Source organism: Ailuropoda melanoleuca, chromosome 5 (assembly GCF_002007445.2).
Source record: "Ailuropoda melanoleuca isolate Jingjing chromosome 5, ASM200744v2, whole genome shotgun sequence".
NCBI lineage: Eukaryota > Metazoa > Chordata > Mammalia > Carnivora > Ursidae > Ailuropoda > Ailuropoda melanoleuca.
In genome coordinates, this window is record NC_048222.1 from 75,898,739 (window position 1) to 75,918,332 (window position 19,594).

General features: G+C 44.6%; 1 protein-coding gene across 7 annotated transcripts; it reads right to left on the minus strand.

The window, feature by feature from the left end:
- Nucleotides 1-76: 76 nt before the first annotated feature.
- Nucleotides 77-19,409, minus strand: NPM2 (nucleophosmin/nucleoplasmin 2). 7 transcript variants are annotated; one of them, XM_034661306.1, is made up of 10 exons: nt 18,826-19,409; nt 18,260-18,349; nt 18,063-18,148; nt 17,799-17,924; nt 2,617-2,649; nt 2,396-2,489; nt 1,452-1,627; nt 1,228-1,262; nt 441-474; nt 77-354 (listed from the first exon to the last, which is right to left on the minus strand). In XM_034661306.1, exons 1-10 carry the CDS (start codon nt 18,857-18,859, stop codon nt 310-312), a joined length of 753 nt encoding a protein of 250 aa, XP_034517197.1. In that variant the 5' UTR covers nt 18,860-19,409; the 3' UTR covers nt 77-309. The 7 variants fall into 7 exon arrangements, with proteins under 7 accessions (XP_034517197.1, XP_034517201.1, XP_034517200.1 ...); XM_034661310.1 differs by having other exon boundaries at nt 18,687-19,409; XM_034661309.1 differs by having other exon boundaries at nt 18,598-19,409.
- Nucleotides 19,410-19,594: the final 185 nt, after the last annotated feature.

The window sequence follows — 19,594 nt, forward strand, 5'->3', positions numbered from 1 at the left end:
CTGCCGGGCACACGGGTTCGCTGCAGCCAGCAAGAAGGACGGCCCCTGGGAACAGATGGCAGAAACAAGGTCCGGCAAAGCAAACTTTATTGTGGCCCTGAGGTTGGAGCTTTTCCCTCCAGGGACTGCTGAAACTCGAGAGTTGGGGTGAGGGCCTCCTGTGTTACCCCCAACAGCTCCATCCCAGTGAGACTCCGACGGAGAGAGGCTGGGTGGGGGGCCCCGGGGGAACACACCGAGGAAGGCCACCCGGCATGTTGCTCTGGCCGGCTCTCCCTCGGTCACTGCAGCCAGGCCACTCCTGGCCCCTCATTTCTTGGATCCTGGCTTTTTAGGTTTGAGTGTGGCTTTGGCCTGTGGAGAGAAGGGAGGGTGCCAGTGTCCCACTCCCTCCCTCTGCACCCCCTGCCCCAGGACCAGCCCCTTCTTCTGGTGCTCACCTTTCTCACAGGACTCTTGTCTTTAAGACTGGGTCTGGAATTGGGTGGGGTGGGGCAAGGAGAGGGGATGTGGGTGGGAAGGAGAGAGAGCTCAGCCTGACACCTGTAGCCCGGACCCTCTCAGTGCCCACACTGCAAGCCGGGGCTGTGTGTGGAATCCCCCTGTCCACCTGTCACCTGCCGGGCACCACTCTGACTCTCTCAGCTTAAACAAGATGGTTTGTTCTTCTCAGCTTCCATCTGCTTTCTTTTGTTTATCACAAACAGGTCTTTTTCATTATTAAAGTAATGTTTATGTTATATAAAATATAGCAGATAGAGATTAAATTACTTATTTTCTTTATTTCCCCACCAGTATTAACATTTTGGTGTGTTTCCTCTTAGGGCCTTTTGCTTTGTTTTCTTCTAAAAACATGAGAAATAACATGAAAATGACTTAATATCCTGTTTTTTAAAAATTCTATAAACACTTTCCAGGATGTTATATTCTTCATAGGCACCAGGTCACATTCCATCGGGAAAATGTGGCATAGCTTAATCAACTGTTATATTGGTCCATATATTTTTTACTGTTACTTGAATAATGCATAGCTCAGTACATATCATTTTACCCATATTTTGGATGGGATCCTTTGGAAGGGACTGTTGTACGTGGAATCAGGTCAGAGGTCAGAATACTTCAGTGCTTTTCTAAGAGGCTGTGGCAGCCAGCCGCGCTCGCGTGCCCTCTCTAGCCCCTAGCCCCCGCTACGAGATCGCGACCAAGTTAATAGATGGAAAGAGTTACCTCACTGCCTCCTCTTCTTTTTCCACTTTTTTTTTCTGGAAACCAAACACAAGCAGTATTGGGGTGGTCGGGGCGGGGGCCCAGGGCCAGAGCGGACTCCCGCTGAGCACCGGGCGCTGAGCACCGGGGGCGGGCCCTCCCCAGGCTTCCGCACACTCAGGCACGCTCCATGCGGCGGGCCTGGCCCAGGTTTCTGAGGAGCCTCTGGGGGTCCCTTCCCTCACCTTGGCAATGCTTGCCTGCTTCTGGGACGCCAGCCTCTTGACTTGTTTAACAGGGGTCTCCTCCTCTAGGGACACATCTACATCGTCCTCGTCCTCGTCTTCGTCATCAACCTCATCGCTGTCGCCTTCCTCCTCCAGTTCCTCCTCCTCTTCCTCCCAGGACAGGTCTGCCGTGTCTGCGGCGGCATGGAAAGGTGGCAGGGCCGCGGAGCCCCGGGTCTCTGCCTAGCTCCCATTGCGCAATGGGTCTTGCTCTCAGAGCTGCCCTGGGGAAGCCAGCACCTGCAGCCTCCTCTAGACCCTTTCTGGCCTCTCTGACAAAGTGGAGGGTTGGGTGGGGCGAGGGGTCCGGAACCCTAGAGAGCTGGGGTGGCAGGAGAGGGCCGGGGACGTGGCCAGCTGTGGCTCCGGCGGGGAAGGAGTCAGAAGAGGGTGCGGGTGGGCGGAGGGTGCCAGCAAAGCGGACAGCGAGAGAAAGCCGACTTCATCCTAAAGGAAGTAGAGCCCGCCAGTGTCTTGGGGCGGGACAGTGCCCCGATGGGAGAGGGACGGTGGACAGAGAAGGCCGTGAACAGCGTCTGCGGCACAGTCTGTCTGACTCCCCTGGCTCCGTGCCTCGCGGCAGCTAACACACGTGCAGTAGCACTGGGCACCACGCAAACTGCTTTCTCCTGAACATCCTACTTCTTCCTCGCCGCTGCTCTTCCAACGTGAAGCCAAGTATACCCCCACCCTCGTGTGACAGGCAAGGGGACTGCGGCCCCCAGAGGCAGGAAGGTAGAGGAGGACTTCTAGTCCAGACTACTGGCCGTCATGCTGCCTTTGGGGATGTTTGCTAATAATTCAAGAATCCCTCCAGCGCCGGAGTGCCTATTCCCTCCTCGGCCCTGGGCTGGGTAGGCGCTGTACCCTGAGACCTTCCCCAGGTCCAAGGTCCGACTTACTGTAACGTTCCTGGCCACTGAGGAACACAGGTCCAGAGCCAGCCCGGAGCTGGAAAGTGACTGGAGGAGAAAGCTCCAATCCCATGAGGGTGACCTGCAGGAGCAGAGAAGATGGGCTCACTCAGCCCCGGCAGCTGCCTGGGGGCTGGTCTCCGGCAAAAACAGTCAGAATTGATTCCCCAAACCCCAACTCCACACACTTCAGGTCCTCTGGGCCTCACCGTGTCCTCAGCCCCGTCCTGTTGAGGTGGATTCTGTCGGAGGAGAATGTGAATCAGATGACCCCATTCTTGTTAGACCCCCAACAGGCTTCCAAGCTGAGGGGCAACAGCTAAGTAGAGAAGTCTGACTGCTACCGACTGAACTGGATCCCCCAAATTCTTACCGGAAGCCCTACCCTCCAGTGTGAGAATACCTGGAGGTGGGGCCTTCGAGAGGTAATTAGGATTAGATGAGGTCAGGAGAGCTGGACCCTCATAAGGGGATGAGTGCCCTCGTAAAGGAGACCAGAGGGTTCCCTCTGCTCTGTCTCTCCACCGTGTGAGCAGGCCGCCATCTGCAAGCCAGGAAGAGGGTCCCTGCCCACATCCAACCGTGCTTACACCCTGGTGACAGACTTCTGACCTCTGGACTGTGAGGAAATAAACGTCTGTGGTTTAAGCCCCCTCACTCTGGTATTTAGTTATGGCAGCCGACCCGAATAAGATGCTAATCAAATGAGAAAAGCAGACGCAAAGGGGTATGTATGGACAGTTCCAGTAGTGTGTGGATAGATACACGAATAAAGTTAGACTTCTCTTAAGTGTGAACCATAATTTTCAGTGGACAGTAGGATATTTCTTTTCCTTATACTTCTCAAAACTTTCCAAATTTTCTGGAGTATCAGTGATGATACCCCTATGTATTGACTGCCTACCATGTGCCAGGACCTAGGCTAAGCATTTTACCTGCTTTATTCATTGAACCCCTCACAGCAATCCCACGATGGAGGTGCCATGACTTTACAGAGGAGGAAACTGAGGCTTAGGGAGATTAATTTAGTGTTTCAGGCTCAGACAGGAAGGAGATAAGCGAAAACAGCAACTCCGCAGCCATCGACACCTAGGAATGCTGGATGAAACGTACCCCAGTGTTTTCATGGCATGGCTGAAGTCCCCTGCATCAGAAAAGAAGGGGCAGAGTGCGCAAGCCCCGGGCCATGAGCCGCTGAGGGGGAGATGTGCTTACAACAGCTCTTGCCTTGAGTTTGTATGTGTGTTTGTTTAAAGACTTCATTTATTTGACACAGAGAGAGAGAGGTGCAGGCAGAGGGAGAAGCAGAATTCTCTGGGCAGGGAGCCCGATGCAGGACTCCGTCCCAGGACCCTGGGATCATGACCTGAGCTGAAGGCAGATGCTTAACCGACTCAGCCACCTGGGCATCCCATGGCCTTGGGTTTTAACACACACTCATGGACGGGAGACAGGGCCTGGGTGCAGGACAGGAGCACTGTCACGGAGCCTGATGAATGGAGGCTAGGACCCTCCAAGGGTTGCACCTTAGTAAAAAGCTCCAGGGTCCGGGTGAGGCTAGGAGACTACAGAAATCCAAATCCACCTACTAGGAACCCCCCCTTCCCCCGCTCCTGAAGGAAGGAAATGCAAGGGGGATAAAAGTCTCCTGTGAGAACCTAAAAACCGTGACACACCTCTCACTCACACGAAGTTTGAATTCACTTGGTGAGTGAGGCATAGTCAAGAAACTTGTATAAGATCCCAGGCTGGTGACATTCCTGGGCAAATGGTAAACACAAATACAAAATTATTCTCTTGGGACATTGTCAGTTTTCTTCACATGGAATTCCTCCCGAGAAAAAAACAAGACCCTGAAGACAATGCCCCACCTAAAATCATACAACATACAAGACACAGCCCTGCTAGAGGGAGCAGAAGGAAACAGGATGACCACAGAGGCATGAACAAGAACCCGAGATAAAGGAATAAGAACCTCAACAACTGTGAGATTAGGTTGATGAAAATAAAATAAAGAGAAAGTAGGAATCAGCACTGTAAGGACAAGTATTAGGAGAAATAGAAAGAACCAAATGCAACTTCTGGACTGAACAAAGCATTAAAAAACAATAAATCAGCTAAAACAAGGATCAGTAAACTGAACCGTGCTGTGAGGAAACTGCCCCGTATGCCGCACAGAGACAGGTGAACAAAATATGAGGGGCAGCTGAGAGGAGCGGAGGACAGAATGAGCAGGTCCAACACGCGCCTAATCGCAGCAAGGGACTGGAAACAATGGAGTCAACACGCAAAGTGGTGACCAAGAGCTTCTAGAAGCCATCAATGACACAGATCCTCACATCCAGGAAACCTAGGCCCTGAACAGGTCAACAAAAATAAACAGACACGTGAACACCCCACAGTGAAAGGGTAGATAGCAAAAACAAAGAGGTTATTGTAAAATAAACCAGAGGGGAAAGACAGACTTCCAAAAAAGGAACAATAACCAGACAGATTGAGGGCTTCAACGGCAATGTCAGAAACCCGAAGAACAGAATGATATCTTCAAAGCTTTGAGGGAAACTACCTCTCTATGTAGAATCGCACACAGCCAAACGATCACGAAGGAATGAGGGTAAAATAAAAGATATTTCCAGGCAAAGCCCAAGTGAGTTCACTACTCGCAGACCTACTCAATGAGGTCTCAAAAAGATGACAGTTACTGGTGTGGCCACTCTGGAAAACAGTATGGAGTTTCCTCCTGTTCCTTAAAAAGGGTATGGAGGTACCCTACAACCCAGCAATTGTACTACTAGGTATTTACCCAAAGGATACAAACATAGTGATCCAAAGGGGCACATGCACCCCAATGTTTATAGCAACAATGTCCACAATTGCCAAACTATGGAAGGAGCCCAGATGTCCATCGACAGATGAATGGATAAAGAAGACGTGGTATAGAGAGGGAGACAAACCATAAGAGACTTAGGAAAGAAACTGAGGGTTGCTGGAGGGGAAGGGGGTGGGGGAATGGGGTAACTGGGTGGTGGACACTAGGGAGGGTATGGGTTGTAAAGAGCACTGGGTGTTGTGTAAGACTGATGAATCACAGACCTGTATCCCTGAAACAAATAATACATTATATGTTAATTAATTCAAATCAAAAAACAAAACAAAAAGAAGAGGTGGTATGTACACACACACACACACACACACACACACACACACACACAGAGGAATATTACTCAGCCATCAAAAAGCAAGAAATCTTGTCATTTGCAATGATGTGGATGGAAATAGGGGGTATTATGCTAAGTGAAATAAGTCTGTCAGAGAAAGATAAATACCATGATTTTAACGCATATGTGGAACTTGTGAAACAAAACACAGATGAACATAGGGGAAAGGAAGGAAAAATAAAATAAAATAAGATAAAAACAGAGAGGGAGGCAAACCATAAGAGATTTTTAACTCTAGGAAACAGAGTTGCTGGAGGGGAGGTGGGTGGGGGGATGGGGTAACGGGGAGATGGGCATTAAGGAAGGCATGGGATGTGATGAGCACTGGGTGTTATATGCAACTGATGAATCACTAAATTCTACCCCTGAAACTAATAATACACTATATGTTAACTAAATTGAATTTAAAGAAATTAAAAAAAAAATAGGACAATTACATGGAGAAGGAAGAAGTGGATATGAGCAGCAGTGGTGAGCAAGCAACTTGGTCAGTAAAGAAAAACCCAAGTCAGCATTACTGTAAAACAAAATCATACTAGTAATGACTAGTAATGAGCGTGTTTAAAACAAGCTGAAGCTAAGATGCTGCATGATAACAACAGGTAAGTTAAGAAGAGGGTAATTAGAAAATCTCCCTGGGTTATTTAGGGGGAGGAATAAAATATTAATTTTAGACTAATCATGCATGATTGTGAAAAAATTAAGAACTAATAAAAATTAGAATGAGATTCAACAGCTTCCAAACCAATAGGAAAGGGGAAAAGAAACCTTAATCTAATAAAAGACAGAAGAAGAAGAAAAAAGAAAAACAAACCATGAAAAAGCAAGGAATAGAGAATCACAAAGTACATGGTACAAATAAATCCAAGTATATTAGCATCACAGTAAGCATAAACAGACTATATTGGCCAGATAGATTAAAATAAAACGTACCTACTTACTGCTTATAAGATACATGCCTAAAACATAAGCACATAGAAATGTTGAAGAAAAGATATGGAAGCATACATAGCAGGTGTGGCAGAAGCTTCTCATGGCTAATGTAATATCCATTCATTACCTTCTGCCATAATAACAGTGTGCGAATATTATTCAAATACTGTACCCACCAAAGACTGTATTCCCCAGTTTCCTGTGCAGTTGGCTGTGACCATGTTACTAATTTCTGGACCAATGAGTTGTAAGCAGAATTTGGTGGGTGGTGCTTGTGTGAAGACTCTTTAAGAGGGAGACAGAGAATTGAGAAAAGCCTCTTTGGTCTCCCCGTTTCTTCTTGCCTATTACCCTAAATGCAGAAGTGAGAGCTGGAGCTGCAGCAGCCTTCTTGGACTGTAAGATGACCTTGAAGATGGAAGCTTTGCACCAAGGAGAGGAGAAAGAGAAGGTAAGACTGGGTCTTTGGTGACCTTGGAGCCATCTTACCAGCCTTGTACTGCCTATCTCTGGATGTCTTCTATCCAAGACAGAAATGACTCTTGTATGTGTTTGGGGCCAAGTAGTTGTGTCTCTGTTACTGCAAGCATACCTATTTAAAACAAAAATGAAGCTAGCTGTACCATCTGGTGAGGGATGCTTGCAATGGGAGAGGCTGTGTATGTGTGGGGTAAGAGGTATATTCCTCTCGATTTTATTATATACCTAAAACTGCTTAAAAAAATCCTTACGAAAATGAAGCTAGTTGTATTTGTCAGGATTAGGTTTGTAAACAAACAGCAGAAAACTCAATGCTAGTGGCTTACGCAACATAGAAGCTTGTTTCCTTGTAACATAAGCTAAATCTGGATATAAACAGTGAGCTGTGGGAATACCACTCTTCAATCACCAGGGATCCAGGCTCTTCCTATTGTGTTACTCCACCATCTTTAATACATGGCTTCCACCTTCTGGCCCAGGAAGGCTGCTCACATTCTAGCCATCACATCCATATTTCAGCCAGCAGGAAGGAGGAAGGGATAAAAATGGTCACATGTTCTCTCTTTAAAGACACTTTGCCACTTCTGCTTACATCCCATTGGCCAGAACGTCATGGCCATGCCCTATTCTCATAAGGTAGCCTGTGGCCAGCTAAAAGTCATGAATTCCATTACTAAGGAATAAAGGAAAATGGATATTAAGAGAAAACTGGAAAACAAATTAATAGCAGATGATGCAAGCTTGAATTCAATAAGCATTTTTAGGGATAAAGACCTAATGTTAGTTTACCAGGAAGATAATTCTGTAAATCATATGCACCAACAACATAGTCTAAACATACATAAGACTATAGCTGCAGTATCAAGACTGTGTGGTATTGGAAGGAGAGACACAAAGATCAATAAAGCAGAAGACCTAGAAATAGACCCACACAGACATGTGCAATAGGTTATTGACAAAGGTGCCTGATTGATCAAAGGGAGGGAGGACAGCTTGTTCAACGAACGGTGCCAGAGCAGTTCCAAGTCCAGGGGCAAAGAGAGGAAGCTTGACCTAAACCCCACAACTTCTACCACAATCACCTCTAAACATATCATAGACTTAAATGTAAAACAAAACTGTAAGACTTTTGGACAAAAAAACGTAGGAAATCTTTGTGACCTTGGAGCAGGCAAAGAGTTCTTAGACTTAACACCAAAAGTCATAAAAGGAAAACTGATAAGATGGGCCTCAGCAAAATTAAAAATTTTTGTTCCATGAAAGTTCATTGGAAAGGGATAAAAAGGCAAGTTACAGACTGAGGAGAAAATATTTGCAAACCATAGGCTTGACTGAAGACTAGTGTCTAGAATCTACAAAGAATTAGCAAAACCCAACAGTAACAAAACAATCCAAGAAAAAAATGGGCAAAAGACATGAATAGACACTTTGCTGAATACACAGATGGCAAACAGACACATGACAAGATGTTCAACATCATTAGCCATTAGGGAAATTCAACTTAAAAGCACCATGAGATATCAAGACACACATTTTAGAATGGCTAAAAACAGAAATGGTGACAACATTAAATGTTGATGAGGATGCGGGAAAATGCAATCACTCGTGCGCTGCTGGTAGAAATGTAAAATGGTACAGCCACTCTAGAAAACAGTTTGGCATTTTAATAAAGTAAGCAAGAAACCACCATATGACCCAGCAATTGTACTCTGGGGAATTTATCCCAGAGAAAGGAAAAGTTATACTTACATAAAGTTTTTTACACAAATGTTCATAGCAGCTTTATTAATAACAGCCCCAAAGTGGAATCAGCTCAGGTTTCCCGCAGATGAATGGTTGAACTGTGGTACAGTGACACCATGGAATACTACTCAGCAATGAAAAGAATACGCACAACAATTTCGATGAAACTCCAGGTTATGCTGAGCAAAAAAAAAAAAAAAAAAGTCTGTTCCAAAAGTTACATACGTATGATACTATTTCTAGAACAAAATTTTAGAAATGCAGAATAGGTTGGTGGTTGCCAGAGGTTAGGGATCCAACAGGAGGCAGAAGAGAGGTGGGTATGGTTATAAAAGGGTAATATGAGGGATCCCTGTTGTCTCCCCCTACCCCCTGGTTGGTGCTAAATATATGAACTTAGGTGATGAAATTGTATTGAACAAGACGGCTCCATTGTATCAATGTCAATATCCTCGGTTCAAGGTTATATTACAGTTTTGCAAAATGTTACTTGGGGGAAAACTGGGCAAAATATATAGGGATCTCTTTTATTTCTTACAGGTATATGTAAATCTACAATTATCTAAACATTTTTTCAATTGAAAAATAAACATATATAAAGCAAATAATAAAATTATAAGAGGAAGCCACTGAAAATCCACAATTATAATAGGGAATTTAAACACATTAATTTTGGTAATTGATAGATCAGGGAGACAAAGTAGGTAGGTTTGAACACAGTTTATAAACTTGTATCTGGACTCTGCAATGGAGACAAGAGAAGTGGGGAGCAGAAAAAAAATATTTGCAGAATAATGGCCAAAAAATTTCTAAATTTGATGAAAACAATTAACCCACAGATTTAAGAAGTTCAATGAACCTCAAGGCATTTTATAACGTGTTCAAACCAGTGATAAGGAGAAAATCTTAATGCAGCCAGAGGGGAAAAAAGACACTGCATAAAGAGGAATGAAGACAAGGATACTAGATTTCTCCAAATTATGTAAGCTGGAAGGCCAATGGAGCAATGTTATTAAGTGTTGAAGGGGAAAAAGTCAACCTAGAGTTCTACACAAAGGAATGAAGAGTAACAGAAATGGTAAACATAACAATGTTTTATTTTAATTTCTAATCTCTTTAAAATATAGACTGTCTAGGGGCGCCTGGCTGGCTCAGTCGGAGGAGTGCGTGGCTCTTGATCTCAGGGTCGTGAGCTCAAGCTCCATGTTGGCTGTAGAGGTCACTAAAATAATAAAAACTTAAGGGATGTCTGGATGCCTCAGTAGGTTAAGTATCTGACTCGATCTCAGCTGAGGCATTGATCTCAGGGTCATGAGTAAAGTATTAACAATGTAGTATGGGATTTAGAGCATATGCGGAAACAAAAGTTATTACAATAATAGCACAAAGGATGGGAAATGAAGTATACTGTAGCAAGATTCTCATATCATTCATTAAGTGGTATAATATTATTTGAATATAGACTGTTGTAATTTAAAGATGCAGCTACAAATTCTAGAGCAACCACTAAAAAAATAATAATGAGGTATATCTGAGAAAGCAATAGTGGAGATCCAAGTATAATCATAAAAACCACTTAGCTAACCCAAAAAAGGCCAGGAAAAAAAAGCAAGAAAGGCACACAGGACAAATAGGAAAGCCGATAGCAAGACAATAGGTTAAAATCCAACCTTGTTGCGAATTATTTTAAATATTAACAATCCAAATACTCTAATTAAAAGGTAGGGATGACCAGATGGGCTAAATAAGGAAGACTCAATTATATGGTACCTAAAGGGAACCTACTTTATATAGAGATACAGAAGTTAAAAGTAAAATGACAAAATTTAAAAAAATAGGAAAAATATAGCACACAAACACTAATCAAAAGGGAGCTAGACGGACTGTATTAAACAGGCTAAGTAGACTTCAGAATATTCACCGCAGATAAAGAGGGACAGTTCATAATAAAGGGATCAATTAATCAAGAAGATAGAGCAATCCTAGAAGTGTGTGTGCCTAATAAAATCACTTCAAAATACATGAAGTAAAAACGGATAATTGAAAGGAGAAATAGGCAAAAGTACAATTATTGTTAAGTCTTCAACAGTCCTTTCTCAATAACAGATCAAGTAGACAGAAAATGAGTAAGGAAACAGAAGACTCCAACAAAATTACCAACCAACTTGATATAATTGACAGTAATAAGAAAATACATCCCACCACAGAACACACATTCATTGAGCATTAAGGAAATATTCACCAAACTAGGCCAAATTATGGGTCATAAAAGTCAGAACCCAGGACTGAAATCATATAGAGTATTTTCTCAGATCACAATGAGACAGAACTAGAAATCAATGAGAGAATCTTACCAAATTCCTATTTGGAAATTTAAAAACATACATATTTCTAAATTCCCCAGGGTTTAAAGAAGAAAACTATATGATAATTTAAATGGAATGAAAATGAAAACTGTAGTTATCAACATTTGTGGGATGAAGTCAGAAAGGTGCTTAGAAGGAAATCATAGCATGAAATGGTTGTATCAGAAAAAGACCAAAGGTCTAAAAAAAAATATCAATAATGTAAGATTCTGCTTCAAAAATCTAGAAGAAGAGCAAATTAAAACCCAAATAGAAGAAAGGAAACAAAGAACAGGGATCAATAAAATACAGAAGTCGGTAAACAATAGAGAAAATTTGAAACCAAAAGTGGGCACCTGAAAAGATGGATAAAAATATTAAACCTGTATCGAGACTGTACAAGGAAAAGAGAGAAGACACAAATTACCATTATCAGGAACAAAAGAATAGAGTTTACTACAGATTTTACAGAAAAGGAGGGAATATTATGGACAACTCTATGCCAATGAATTTGACAACTTGAACAAAATGGAAAAATTCTTTGAAAGATATAAAGCTCTCATAAGAAAAAAACAATGCAAATTGTCCTAAATCTATTAAAGAAATTTAAGTTGTAGTTAACCAGAAAGCTTCACACATTTGTTCTACCAAAACATTTAAGAAAAAAATACCAAAGTTACATGAACCGTTTCAGAAAACAGAAGAGAATATCTTTCTTCTCATTTTATGAGGCCAGAATTACCTAATAGTAAAACCAGACAGAAACAAGAAATGACAAGAAAACTGCAGTCCAATGTTGCTCATAAATATAGGCACAAATATATATATATTTTAAAGATTTTACACAATTTCTATACCCAACACGGGCCTCGAACTCACAACCCCAAGATCAAGAGTGGCATGCTCTACTGACGGAGCCGGGCAGGCGCCCAAATACGAATATCCTTAATAAAATATTAGCAAATGGAATCCAGCAATACATAAAGAGATAATACATCAAGATTGAATGGGAGTTATCCCAAGAATGTACTATTTTATGTATTGCTGGATTCCGTTTGCTAATATTTTATTAAGGATATTCGTGTTGGGGCGCCTGGGTGGCTCAGTCATTAAGCGTCTGCCTTCGGCTCAGGGCGTGATACCGGGGTCCTGGGATCGAGCCCCACATCGGGCTCCCTGCTCCCCTGGGAGCCTGCTTCTTCCTCTCCCACTCCCCCTCCTTGTGTTCCCTCTCTCGCTGGCTGTCTCTCTGTCAAATAAATAAAATAAAATCTTAAAAAAAAAAGGCAGATTCAATAATCCTTTAAAAAAAAAAAGGATATTCGTGTTGGGGCGCCTGGCTAGCTCTGCCAGTAGAGTATGCCACTCTTGATCTTAGGGTTGTGAGTTCGAGGCCGGTGTTAGGCGTGGAGCATACCCAAAATTTAAAAAAATTGAAGAAATAAAATTGTAAAAATCAATAAATGTAATTTGCCACATAACAGGATAAAGGAAAAAAATAACCTCAATAGATGCAGAAAAGAATTCTTGGACAAAACTCAACATCCATTCATGACAAAATACCTCAGGAAATTAGAAGGGAACATCCTCACCCTCATATAGGACATCGACAAAAATCCTTCATCTGCCTGAATGGTAGAAGACTGGAAAAAGGCAAGGACAGACCTGCTGTCACTACTTTTATTCATACGGGAGGTCCTCGTCAGTGAAGGCAGGCATGAAAGAGAAATGCAGGAAGTTAAACTACTTTATTCAAGGATAACATGAATAAACCCATAACAAATTCTAAGGAATCAACAAAAAGGTGCTAGGATTTATATGCAAGTTTAGCAAGGTCAGATAATACAAAAAACAATTACATAACTATACTACTGAACGATAAAATGAAATTTAAACACACCATTTGGATACTTTCTCTCTCTCTCTTTTTTTTAAAGATTTTATTTATTTATTTAACAGAGAAAGAGTGAGCATAAGCAGAGGGAGCAGCAGGCAGAGTGAAAGGGAGAAGCAGGCTCCCTGTGGAGCAAGGAGCCTGACTTGGGGCTCGATCCCAGGACCCTGGGATCATGACCTGAGTGGAAGGCAGACGCTTAAGCAACTGAACCATCCAGGGGCTCCCCCCACCCGCCTCCCTCCCTCCCTCCTTCCCTCCTTCTTTCTTTCTTTCTCTCTTTCTTTCTTTCTCTTTCTTTCTCTCTCTTTCCTTCCTTCCTTTCTTCTTCTTCTTTTCTTTCAAGATTTTATTTATTTTATTTTTAAAAACTTTTAAAAAAGATTTTATTTATTTATTTATTTATTTATTTATTTATTTGAGAGAGAGAGGGCACAAGAGGGCACGAGAGCACATGCAGGAGCAAGCTTGAGCAGGAAGGGGCAGAGCAGAAGGATCCGAGAATCTGAAGCAGACTCCACACTCAGCCTGGAGCCCGACGCAGACTTGACCCCATGAACTGGAGATCATGACCTGAGCTGAAACCAGGAGTGGGCACTTAACTGACTGAGCCACCCAGGTGCCCCACCATTTGCATACTTTATACTGTATACAAAAATGAACTCAGAATGGATCTGAGATTCAACTATAAGAACTGAAACTATAGAACTCTTAGAAGAAAATATTGGAGCAAATTTTCATGACCTTGGATTAAGTGACAGTTTCTTAGATTCAATACTAGAAGCACAAGCCATATGATAAAACATATAAATTAGACTATCAAAATTAGAAATTTTTGTGCTGCAAATGATATCATCAAGAAAGTGAGAAGACCACTCAGAAAATGGGAGAAAATGTTTGCAAATCATCTAATAAGGGGCTTGTATACAGAGTATATAAAAACTCATATGATTTAAAGACCAATATTAAAATATCAAGCTCAAATAAAATTTTAAAAAATGAATAAACACCTGAGTAAACAATGCTCTAAAAAATATATATGCAGGGGCGCCTGGGTAGTGCAGTCGTTAAGCGTCTGCCTTCGGCTCAGGGCGTGATCCCGGTGTTCCGGGATCGAGTCCCACATCGGGCTCCTCCGCTGGGAGCCTGCTTCTTCCTCTCCCACTCCCCTGCTGTGTTCCCTCTCTCGCTGGCTGTCTCTCTGTCACATAAATAAATAAAAAAATCTTTAAAAAATATATATGCAAATGACCAATAAAGACATGAAGAGAGGCTCAACATCATTGGTCATTAGGTAAAGCAAATCAAAACCACTTTGGAGGCACCTGGGTGGCTCAGTTGATCAAGCGTCTGACTCTTGCTTTCAGCTCAGGTCATCATTTTGGGGTCCTGGGATCAAGCCCTATGTCGGGCTCCGTGCTCAGTGTGGAGTCTGCTTGTCCCTCTCCCTCTGCTCCTTCCCCTGCTCTCTCTCTCAAATAAAGAAATAAATAAAATCTTAAAAAAATAACCACATTGACTGCCAATTCATACCCAATAAAATGACTAACCAAAATTACAGACAATAACAAGCATTGAGAGGATGCGGGAAAATCAGAATCCTCACACATTGTTGGTGAGATTGTGAAATGGTGTGACTACTTTGGAAAACAATCTGGCAGTTCCTCAAAATGTTATATATGTACAACAGCCATATGACCTAGCAACTGTAGCCCCAGGTATACGCTCAAGAGAAATGAAAACATATGTTCATACAAAAATTTGTACATGAATGTTCACAAAAGCATTCATAACAGCCAAAAAGTAGAAATAAAACAAATTCCATCAACTGCTGAATGGATAACTGAAATGTGGTATGTCCATACAATGGATATCGTTTGGCAATAAAAAGAAAGTACTGCGATAGAAAAACTGACTCAAAGAAATGGAAACATTGAGACCCTAAACTATTAAATAAATGACAACAGTTTAAAATCAAAGCAGTCCCACATAGTCTGTTCGCTTCCTTACTCACTCATTCATTATATGTTGGGTTTCCACAATATACCAGGCACTATTATATAGGCATTATGGTGAAGGCAGTAAACGAACCAGGCAGAGTCCACGCTCTCTTGGAGCTTAGATCCTGGCTGGGGAGAAAGACAAGACACAAATGAAGACTGAGCCAGTGATGGGTCCCATGGGGGAAAAAGGGATGATGGAAGGGTAGGAAGAGGGGGAGCTGTTTGTGGTCAGGGAAGACTTCTTCAGTGAGAGGACATCTGAACAAAAATTGAATTGAAGTGGGGGGCAAGTGTGTCCTTTGCACGGGAACAGTAAATGCAAGACTCCTAGGAGAGGGTATGTTTGGAATTTTCAAGGTACAGTCAAGAAAGCCAGTGTGGTTTGAGCAGGGTTAAGGAGGGGAGAGTAGCAAAGGTTGAGATTAAGAGAGGTTTCTGCAGGCCAGAACGAAAAAGATCTTGGATTTCATTCGAATTGAAATGGGAAGGCACTGACCCAAGTGTTGTAATAGAGAAGCAATGTGGTCTGACTTTTGTTTAAAAGGATCCTTCTGGGGACCCCTGGCTGGCTCAGTCAGAAGAGCACACAACTCTTGATCTCGGGGTTGTTAGTTCGAGCCTCACGTTGGGTGTAGAGATTACTTTAAAAATATTTTAAAAAATTAAAAGGATCCTTCTGGCAGCTGTGCATAGAATAGATAGGGATTGGGGAAATTTTTTCTGTAGATATTTGGTAAATATTTTAGGCTTGTGAACCATATGGTCTCTGTGGAGACTACTCGTTTCTGCTGTTACCAAGTGAATATAGGCATGAATAATACATAAATGGAGACATGTGGCTGTGTTTCAATAATACTTTATTTATAAAAACAGGCAGTGGGCTGAGTTTAATTCTGCAGTTTGTTGAACCCTGGAACAGACTATAAGGAACCAAGGGTGGAGGTAGGTAGGCCAGGTAGGAGGCCCTGCAATAAAACTGAGCAAGAGGTAATGGTCACCTGGACCAGCGAGGTGGTGAGAGGTGGTCGGCATATGTTTGAAGGTAGAACCAACAGGATTTGCTGGTGATGTGTGGTGTTAGAGGAGGAAGTTTTTGTCCTGATTAACTGGAAGAGCAATTATGTCCTGGGAGAGGATCAGGTCTGGGGATAGGGGAAGAGATCACTGATAAAAATCAAGGATTTGGATTTGTGAAGTATGGGTTATCTCTTAGGTATATTGAGTTGCACAGAGAATCTGGAGCATGAAAGAGAGAGTGGGTTTACAGCAATAAATATCAGAGTCTTCATTTGTATAGGTGGTCTTTAAAACTCTGGCAATGAATGAGATCTAGGGAAATCTCATAGGTAGAGGGGAAAAAAGAGTTTGAGGGCAGTTTTACAGATGGGCCTCCCAGATCTTCAGGGACCGATGATATTTGTCTTACCTTCACTGTTCCACCACATAGAAGGAGAGAACACTCCATCCCCCCGTTCACGAGGCTACTATGCCTTGACACCCAAATAAGATAAGGAGTTTATGGGTCAACTTCACTTATGAGTATGCAAGTTTTTTAAAGAAGTTTTAATATGGGGCGCCTGGGTGGCTCAGTCGTTAAGCATCTGCCTTCAGCTCAGGTCATGATCCCAGAGTCCTGGGATCGAGCCCCGCATCGGCTCCCTGCTCAGCGGGGAGTCTGCCTCTCCCTCTACCCACTCCCCCTGCTTGTGTTCCCTCTCTTGCTGTGTCTCTGTCAAATAAATAAAATCTTAAAAATTTTTTTTAATATATTAGCAAAGGAAATCTAGAAATTTATAGTATGATCAAGTAGTGTTTATCCTAGGAATGCAGAGTTGGCTGAATAGTACTCTATAAATATAACTTACCACATTAACAGGTTAAAGAAAGAACCTATGATTACCTGAATAGAAAAGCATTTGCTAACCATTTATGATTAAAATGAAGAAATCCTTAAAAAAAGAAAAAAATAAATAAAATGAAGAAATCCCAATTTTAAAAGGCAGAGCAGGACTAGATAGGGGCTTCCTTGACCTGAAAAAGCATGTCTACCAAACATGTCATACTTAATGAAGAAACCTTAGAAGCATTCCTTTAAAAATATACATATACTGGCTCCTGGGTGGCTCAGTCAGTTAAGTGGCTGACTCTTGGTTTCAGCTCAGGTCATGATCTCAGGGTCAGGAGATACAGCCGTGTGCTCAGCACCGAGTTGGCTTAAGACTCTCTCCCTCCCCACCACGCTCACATGCCCTCGCTCACTCTCAAATAAATAGTCTATAAAAATACACATATAGATCAAGAATGAAACCAGGACATTTGCTGTTATAATCTTACCCAGTATTATACTGGAGGTCCTAGACAGTGTAGTTGGATTAAAAAGACACAAAAACTGCCATTAACAATGATGATTTGCACAGAGAACTCAGGATAATTATTAGAAATAAGAATTTCTGGATACACAATCAGTATGGAAGTCATCAACAGCGTCCTGTCACCAGCATTAAAACGTTTAAAAACATGATTTTGAAGAGTGGTTAACTTGCCCAAGGTCACACCGCTAGGAAAGGGTGGGCTAGGATGGAAATGGGGCTCTCTGCTTCCTAAGTTCAGGGCTCTCGGTCATGGGCTCTACGGCCTCTGGCAGGACCGCCCTACTGCAGAACGACTGTATCCCCACTTTGTGTCTGTCCATCCCCACCCAGAGGGTGAGGCCTGAGCAGTGCCTCCTAGCGCCCAGGGCAGGCAGTCTCCCTAAGCCTGTGGGGAAAGTCTCACCATGGGTAGCACAGAGGCCCGAAGGGAAGCAATGGTGATGGGCTTGGTCTTCTTGTCTTCCTGGCTGGCTGGGGGCAGAATTTCCACGAGGTTCACCTCTTCTTTGGCTTTCTCCCCCAAGCAAATCTGAGAGTGGTTGAAGACAGGCCACCTCATCACCGGAGGGAGCGGAGGGAAACCCTGGTTCCACCTTCTGGAACCAGAGCGGCCCCCGCCCCTCCGCAGTTGTGCATTTGACTACCCTTCCTGGGGGGAGGCACCCACCGTACTGAGCAACAGCTTACAGTCCTGCTTCCCCTCCTGCTGGGCTTTGACCGTCCATGTCCGCTTCTCTTGGTTTAGCTCACAGCCTGCGAAGGGAGAGGAGCGAGGGGGCCGGGCCGGCTCAAGGGAGGGGCTCCCCGTTTCTCCCCCATCCCCCCCCCGCCCCCGGGCTCGGGAGCCGCCGGGCCCTCACTCACCCCAGAGCATGGCCCTGGGCGCTTTCTCGGCCGCGCTGCTCGTGCTGCTGAGGTTCATGCCGTTGCGCGCGGGAGCCCGGGTGCCGGCGGCTGTGTGGAATGGGCGCCCGCGGTGAGCCGAGGCCCGGCCCGTCGCCCCCGCTCGCCGGGCGCCCAGCGCGGCCACCCGCATCCCGCCCCGCCGCCCCCCGGCGCCCCGATTCCAAGCCTCTGGCTGGCACAGCCGCGCAGCCCGGGGCCGGCGGCGTGGGGCGCTCGACTCTTGGGTCGCCCGGGCTGGAAAGGTAATGGGAGCCGCCCGGCGGGCACTTCGGGGGCCCCGCAGGGCCCGTCGGTACCGTCGTGGTCCCAGCTGTCCTTCCCCTGCGCCGGGCCCTCTCGCCAGCCCGCCGCCGCCTCCCTCACTCCGGCCTCCTCCCAGCACCACCTGAGCGCCGTCGCCCACTGCAGGCTGTTAGGAGGCTCGCGAAGGGGCAGCAGGGGGCCGTCGACTCAGTCTTAAAGGAGAGGCCCTTCTTTCCCCATCCGCTCTCCAGTCCCTTCCTCCTCGCCCTGCCTAGGCGCACCTGCGCGGCTTGTTAAAGCGTTAGAAATTTGCATTTCTAACAGGCTCCCAGGTGAAGCGGCTTGCCGCTGGTCCAGGACCACCACCGGGACCACCGGGGACCACCAGGACCACCGGGAGAACCAGCTTCATGACCACTGGGGATTCACCAAGGCCGGCCGGGCGGGACCGCCTGGCTTAGACTTGCTTCGCCACCCCACGGGAAGCAGCATTAAGGCTTTTCCTGTGGGCGCCCTCCTCCCTGCCCTTTCTCTACCGCCTAGGTGTGGGCCTTTTCCAAGGCCAGGAGGGCCGGTCCCCAGAGAAGAGCCCTGTTTCCAGAAGGGTGATTTCTCCCATGGCCAGGAAGGGGTGGGGATGACTTTGGTCACCAGAGAGGCTGCTGTGACAGCTGGTGTGGAATACACCGTGGGACCCACTTTATGAGGACCAGTCACGGAACAGACAGCAGTTCACAGGGCACATGGCAGCGCTTAAATGTTTGAGCAGGGTGGGGGTAGTGAAGAGGCTTTCCTGCTGACCACATCCCCCTCTGTCCCGCTCAGTTGACATCTCTGGGAGTCAGAAATAACCAGGGATCTCTGATTAAATTCTTTTCTTTCCCTCCCTCCCTTTTCCCCACTTCCCTTCCTCTCTTTCCTTTTCCCCTTCCTTCCTTCCCTTTGTCTCTCCTTCCTCCCTCCCTCCCTTCTTTCCTTCTTTTCTTTATTCTTTCTTCTTCTCTCCTTTCGCTTTCTTTTCTTTCTTAAATGAAGTATAGTTGATCTGAT